The sequence below is a fragment of the Garra rufa genome, chromosome 13, assembly GCF_049309525.1.
Source record: "Garra rufa chromosome 13, GarRuf1.0, whole genome shotgun sequence".
In the NCBI taxonomy this organism is placed as follows: domain Eukaryota; kingdom Metazoa; phylum Chordata; class Actinopteri; order Cypriniformes; family Cyprinidae; genus Garra; species Garra rufa.
Genome location: NC_133373.1, coordinates 8,368,425 through 8,376,162, shown reverse-complemented (window position 1 = coordinate 8,376,162; position 7,738 = coordinate 8,368,425). Strand labels below are relative to the sequence as shown.

The 7,738-nt window shown below is 33.7% G+C and overlaps 1 protein-coding gene across 2 annotated transcripts in view; it reads left to right on the top strand.

Annotated features, from left to right (window-relative positions):
• Positions 1 to 6,285, top strand: part of kctd1 (potassium channel tetramerization domain containing 1) — a 36,778-nt gene extending 30,493 nt beyond the window's left edge. For both annotated transcript variants that reach the window (XM_073816695.1, XM_073816694.1), the window contains exon 5: positions 5,286 to 6,285. In XM_073816695.1, coding sequence (XP_073672796.1) covers positions 5,286 to 5,450 — 165 coding nt within the window. In that variant the 3' untranslated portion in view covers positions 5,451 to 6,285. The remainder of the gene's footprint in view (positions 1 to 5,285) is intronic.
• The last annotated feature ends 1,453 nt before the right edge of the window (positions 6,286 to 7,738 follow it).

The window sequence follows — 7,738 nt, the reverse complement described above, 5'->3', positions numbered from 1 at the left end:
CATATGATTCCCCAAAAGTGTAATATAATAATATAATATAAAAATTATTATAATAATTTACAGAAGTTCACTTCCAGAACAAAAATTTACAGATAATGTACTCACCCCCTTGTCATCCAAGATGTTCATGTCTTTATTTCATCTGTTGTAAAGAAATTATGTTTTCTGAGAAAAAAATTTCAGGATTTCGCTCCATATGGTGGACTTCTGTGGTGCCCATGAGTTTTAACTTGTAAAATGCAGTTTAAATGCTGCTTCAAATGACTCCCAGCTGAGGAAGAAGGGTTTTATCTAGTAAAACAAATGGTAAAAAATGTATATACTTTTTAACCTCAAACGATAGTCTTGTCTAGCTTCGCGTAAACTCTGTGTATTCCGGTTCAATACAGTTAGGGTACGTCAAAAAACTCCAATCTCCTTTTCTTCTTTGCACATTCACTTTGTAAACACTGGGTTGGTACTTCATCAGCGATGTAGGACAATTTTGAAGCTGGAGGAGAAAATGAGATAGGAGTTTTTCAACCTACCCTAACTGTCTTGAATACACAGAATACATGCAGAGCTAGACAAGATGAGCAATTGAGGTTAAAAAGTACATAAATTGTCAATTTTTTTAGAAAATAACTGATCGTTTCACTAGATGAGACCCTTCTTCCTCAGCTGGGAATTTAGAGCCCTTTAAAGCTGCATTTAAACTACATTTTGGAAGTTGAAGTCCACTTTATGGAGAGAAATCCTGAAAAGTTTTCCTCAAAAAACAATTTCTTTATGACTGAAGAAATAAAGACATCTTGGATGACAAGTAAAGTAAATTATCTATGAATTTTTGTTCTGGAAGTGAACACCTTTAATAGTTTATTGCTATATCTGTATACAAAAAAATAATAATAATCATAATACATATTTGAAAACAAAAAAACGTTTTACCTTAAAAATATATATAATTTGTACTTTTTTATTTTTACTTTTTATTATACGTTATTATTTTAAATAAAAATCCTGATGTGTGTACTCACATGCACCTACAGTGTAACATTTTTATTTATTTTTTTTTACTTGATGGTGTAACCACTTCAAATAAAATCTGCAAGTCTTTTAAAACAACTTCATCCAGAATCGTCAGCTGATTTTGCATTAGAAACTACAAACACTGGCCTATGATTCATGTCAGGAATGAATGTACAATATGAGCTCAATTTTTCCTATACTGTGCTCTGTAACCATTTCATACTCGTGTGTGTGTGTGTGTGTGTGTGTGTGTGTGTGTGTGTGTGTGTGTGTGTGTGTGTGTGTGTGTGTGTGTGTGTGTGTGTCTAGAGGCTGTCTAATCCTGTTTGCTTATTAAATCTTTTGGCCCCTGGCACTTGCCGTCACACTAATGGAAGCAGGAGATTGAGAAAAGTAGAGGCAGAAGACAGGAAAGAAAAATGAGAGAAAAAGAGGGTTGAAGGACAAAAGCATGATGGAAAGTCACACAGAGCAAACAGACAGAAACTTTGACCTGTAAATGAGAGGTTGGTGGGGGAGAGCGAGACCAAGAAAGAGAAAGATGGTGGAAAACTGTAGATGGAGAAAGGGAGTGAAGGGAAATTTAGTGACGCAGTGCTGGAGAGAAAAAGAGGAAGGGACATCCTCAAGGCACACTAATGGAATGTGATCTCACAGTTCTGTGGAGCGTATATCTGCAGGACTGAAGAAACAGTGAGAGGGAGAAACAGACAGAAAGAAACACAGAATAAGCAAGTGGTTTAAGTATCTCATTTTGTTCAGCTGAGAGAGCTGCTGGACAGATGGTTTATAACACTTTCACTGTGTTGTTTTTCTAACTGAAGATGACAGTGATTTTGTGCCAGGGGTGTTCAATTAAAGGGATACGAAAATTGTCACAATTTACTCTCGTTCTAAATCCATATGCTGTTTTTTTTCTCTGTCTCTGTGAGACACAAAAGCAGATAAGTCTTCACACTGTTCTTTTCATACACTGATTGTTTATAGTAGTCGACATCAGTTCTTTTAATCTCCAAAAAGGACAAAAAACATCTCTTGAGTAGTAATTTGCATTGTTTTTAGTGATTAATACAATATAAATTTTCTGAAAACAAGACTTCTCAAGTAATTCTTGTTTTAAGGAGGTTTAAACATCATTAGCAAATACATATAGGCCTACATCCTAACAAGTAAAGCATTCTGCTATTTTTTTTTGCATTGGAAGCTCAAGCTGCATCTACCTTATTCTTTAACGCGTAAGTAAGCCTATGGATGAGACTTCCGGCTCATTATCCGCTATAGGGAAATAACGAGAAGAATAACAATGTGCAGTAAATGGTAAAACAGTTTGCACTACAAACTGGTGTGTTCATAATTAAGATAATACATAAAAATAATATGGTAAGACACACCAATTTGCAATATCAGGCAGCAAAACGAGCTGTTTTGTACAGCTAAAAATAGCTGGACGTGGATGAGACCGGAAGCCACACCCATAAACTTTACAAATAATAAATAAATTTGCTCTTACGGCAAAAATAAGGTGGATATGCTACCGGTTGCATAGCAAAATGCAAAACTGATACCATTCACTGACGGACTTCACTCAGCAGCACTAAAACCGGCAATAAATATAAAGTTTGAAAATGTTGAAAATTTGTATAAAAAAATGAATTAAAATATTTTTTTAATTTAATACTTATTTTTTTTATTTATAATAAATAAATAAAATAAAATGATCATACTGTATTTTTATTATTTTGTATTATTTTATTTAAAAAACAATTAACTAAATAAAATGCAATATTACTGTTTGTCACGTTACGTTGAGGCAAGGGGAACGCAGGAAGCAAGGAGATAACTTTACACTCTTTAATCTCTGGAAACTCAGGAGTAATCAAAACATAGGAAACATTGCAAAACATCAAGTAACAATCCAACGGTCTCCATTGACTTTGTATTGTGGGAAGCTGCCTCCTTGTCATTTCTGACTTATAACAACAAACAGAACAATGTCTAAATGTTGCTATGTGACGAGGTGTACAGTAAACAAGCTAAAAAACACAGAACTACATTATATAAGCTGTCGACCCAAAAAACGAGCATTTAAAGACACAAAAGTAGAGCACAAGTTCTCATATTACTCTGAGAACTACGCCCAGGAAACTTAATTGCGACAAGAAACAATCATTATTTTTAACCATGTCAAAAAATTATTTCACCACCCTGTTTAAACCTGAGAGTAGGAGATATATTGAGAAACTAAATTTTATTGGTCTATGACAGTGCTCCTGACATAGGTAGGTTTTTAGCTTGTTTACTGTACACGTTGTCACAGAGCAGCTTTTAGACATTTGTTCTGTTTTTGCTTTTTTATCCCCCCCGGATTGGGCGTGGCCTAAATGCGCTCTGTCTCTATACTGGCAACAACAAAACAGGACAATCTCACGCACTCGACAAATTCAAGCAGTCGACTTCACATTGCTTTCGTATGCAATTTTTACCAACCACATTCCTATTTCCGATCATTCTGGTAACACGCGAAGACAGCATGAGTGAAAACAGGCAGAGGCAATTGTAGCGAGGCGCACCGCACTGCCTTTTTTTGGTGACTTTAAAAAAAGGAAAAATCAAAGGAATGTAGCGCCAGTGCTCTAAAATCTTTGGTTTTTGCTGTTAAGTAAACTGTCATATTAGCAAAAACCATAAAAAATACAGCTCCGGGTATCCTGCGACAGACACCAACAGTTTCTCCTTCACTCCTCCATTCATTCGATTGGACAATAGAAAAAAACGTGAATGGCGTCATGCGTTTTTTCAACTTCAGGTGCTTGGAGCGCTCCTGCAAAAACGTGTGGCGCAGCAGGCGCTTAAAACGCGAGGCGCCCGAGGTGTATAAACGTGCAAAATGTGTATAAACGCGCAAAACTGCCAACCAAAATTTTAAAAAAGGCACCTCTCACTGCAAAAAAACGCGTTCTATCTAATCGGGGTCTTAGAGTGCCAAGAAGCTCTTTCAGAAAGGCAATTTGGAAAACAAAATATGACGCATGATAATTACTTAGTCTGGAGCTGGTGTTTGTGCGCAAAGCATTGGTATTGATCCCTCTTTCAGAATCAACCATTGCGAAGATCTAGCATTGAACTGCCCCGCGTTTGTAATGCAGTACGGCGTAAAATGATTGGCACAAACATACAGGACTTTCGCTGCTCTCCAGGAGGTACAGCAAGAAAACGGTAATGGCGGACTGCTGCTTCTCACGTAGACCTGTGTTTATGCTAATAGGGCAGAGATCATCTCAAATCGGGGGGGGATTTCTCCCTACGAAGATTTCAAAATGGGGAGAAATCTGGAATTGCATAATTAGAGAGACTTAATGATTTATTGGGATTATAAAAAATTAGTGGGTGATTGTTTTCACACGACTGTTCAAACACCTTAGAAAAATGATTTTTGCATAATAGGTTCCCTTTTAAAATGATCAAACGTTAAAAACTAAGCTTGACTTGAGCACCAAACCCCAGCATACTGGAATGATTTTTAAAGTATCATGTGACACTAAAGACTGGAATAATGACTGCTGATAATTCAACTTTTGCCCTCAAAGGAATAAATTACATTTTAAAATATGTTAATCAAATAAATACCGGCTTGGTGTATATACGAGACTTCATTTAGAACTATTTAAAACCTTACTGACTTCAAACGTTTGAAGGCTAGTGTATATTAAAGCAGATGTTCACTTCCAGAACAAAAATTTACAGATAATGTACTCACCCCCTTGTCATAAAGATGATCATGTTGTAAAAAAAAAGTTTTTTGAAGAAAACATTTCAGGATTTTTCTCCATATAGTGGAGTTCTATGGTGCCCCGAGATTGAACTTCCAAAATGCAGTTTAAATGCAGCTTCAAACGATCCCAAATGCGGCTGTAAATGATCCCAGCTGAGAAGGAAAGGTCTTATCTTATCATTTTCTTATCACTTCTCCCTCAACTTCATCAATTTCGTCCTACATCACTGTTTTACCCTTTTTAATGCACTACATTTTGAAAGTTCAAACTCTGGGCACCATAGAACTCCACTATACGGAGAAAAATCCTGAAATGTTTTCCTCAAAAAACATAATTTCTTTACGACTGAAGAAAGAAAGACATGAACATCTTGGATGACAAGAGGGTGAGTACATTATCTGAACATTTTTGTTCTGGAAGTGAACTTCTCCTTAATTGTTTACTGTTGGTAGAAAATAAAGGATACTAATATGGTGTGTGTTTGTGGATTTTTGTGTTGGCCAGGTTCTGGAGCGACTGCAGCAAAGAGGTTTTGAGATCGCTGCTTCTTGTGGAGGTGGTGTGGACTCAACCCAGTTCAGTGAGTACGTTCTGAGGAGAGAGATCAAACGAAGTCACCGCGGGGTCATGACCTCCGTCATTCGAATCAAACAGGAGCCGCTGGATTAGCTGCCCGCTCACACAAACAATAAACTGAATATGGTATTTTTAAACTGATTACAAGGGATGTTTTGATTTATGTTGTAAACCTCTGAGAAATTTTTTCATTGGTACTGTCCCTAAATAAACAATTTTAAATTAGGAAAAATATTGTTGAAATCCAAACAGGAACTTTTTCTGAACTTCTCTTGCTAGAGTGGTCTCCATTTGATTCTCTGTGTGAAGGTTTGTTTTGACTGCACTTTTGCTGGATTTGTCTTCACCATGACAGCTAGGAGTGGAAGAGGCTAAACTAATGTTACACTCTATATATGACATCCTGTAAAGAATTTCAGCTGCCATACTTATTAATAAGCTGTTTGATGAATAATTTATGTTGCTAATCTTCAAGTGTTTCTCTCATAAATAGCATATCACACCAGAGAGGAATAGCAGCTCTAATTAGAAAAACACACTCACACACACACACACACACTCATATAATGGGTAAATCACAGCTGTGGGTTTCAGAGGGATCATATGACTAGACGAACCCTCATTTTGTCAAATGCAGTCATGAAACAGAATGATCTGAAAGATTTCATTAAAAAGTATATTTCTTTCCCCAACTGTTCAATTTTAACAGACAAGTTCAAATACAAAACTGTCAAGCCAGTCTGACCAATTTATGCTGTAACTTCCAGTATTTTTTTCTTTTAAATATTACACAAAAATGAAGATTGATTTTTTTTTATCATAAATTTACAGTGTCTGGATACACTTAAAACTGGTTTATAATCCATGAGATTAAAGTTTGAGAAGAATGTAATGTGACATTGTTAATAAAAGTTTTGAAAAATCACAAGACTTGTTTATTAACATGGAAAATAGGCCTACAGCGATTGTTTTGTGTGTTTGTTTTTTTTTTCTTAAAGACTTTATTTGTGACCCTGGACCACAAAACCAGTCATAAGGGTCAAATTGAGTTTTTTGAAATTGTTTTTTTGGGACATGACAATATTTGGCCAAGATACAACTATTTGAAAATCTGGAATCTAAAGGTGCAAAAAAATCTAAATATTGAGAAAATCGCCTGTAAAGTTGTCCAAATGAAGTTCTTAGCAATGCATATTACTAATCAAAAATTACATTTCGATATATTTAAGGTAGGAAATGTACAAAATATCTTCATGGAACATAATCTTTACTTAATATCCTAATGATTTTTGGCATAAAAGAAAAATTGACAATTTTGACCCATAGAGTGTATTGTTGGCTATTGCTACAAATATACCCATGCAACTTAAGTACTTAAGTATTTTTATTTTGCTCAAGTAAATTGAGTCAAGTTGTTGAGTGTTTATCTTTGGAAAGCTATACTTCATTACATTCCAAAGCATGTCATACGTTTTACTTCATTACATTTTATAAATAAAATTTGTTTGTTTTACCTTTAATACTTGAGAACATAAAAAATGTAGTACTTTCTTGTACTCAAGTAAATCTTTGAATTACTTTTACTTGAGTAAAAGTAAGAAAGCAATAGATTTCTAATGTAATTAAGTATTAAAATATATTTAATATGAAACGTAGTGTAGTAAAAAAGTACAATATGCTTTAGAATGTTTTGAAGTAAATCTTTAATTGTTTTGAATTAATTAAAAAAGTGAATGAATTATCATTTTAAAATATTAATAGTTTAATGTTAATGCAATTATATTTTAATTATAGATCTTGTTTTATTTAATTATGTATAAAGAATACATATTTAATACAAAAACTTTTTCTATATAACATTTAAATTTATTATGGCTGTATAATAAGTATTCAGTAAGTGTGAAAGCGTCTTTCCACCACAGTACAAAAAGGTAATGTTTTATATTTTTATTATTATTTATCTTAAAATATTAATATAATTATATTTTAAATATATATTTTTTTATTTAATTTTGTATACAAATAAGTATTTAATACCAAAAAAATCCTAGACAACATTTAATTTATTATGGCTGTAGAATAAGTATTCAATATGAAGCATCTTTTTTTCTACCACAGAAATAAAAAAAATTATTGAATAACTTTTACTTGAGTAAAAGTAAGAAAGCAATAGATTGTAATGTAATTGAGTATAATATTTAATATGAAACATAGTGTAGTAAAAAGCACAATATGCTTTGGAATGTTTTGAAGTAAAGTTTTCTAAAGAAAAACAATATGATAAAGGACAGACACTTGAGAAGTACTTTTACAGCAGAGTAAAAATACTTCACTACAGTCCGCTATTTAAATCAATTTTTACTAGTTAAAATTACAATTAA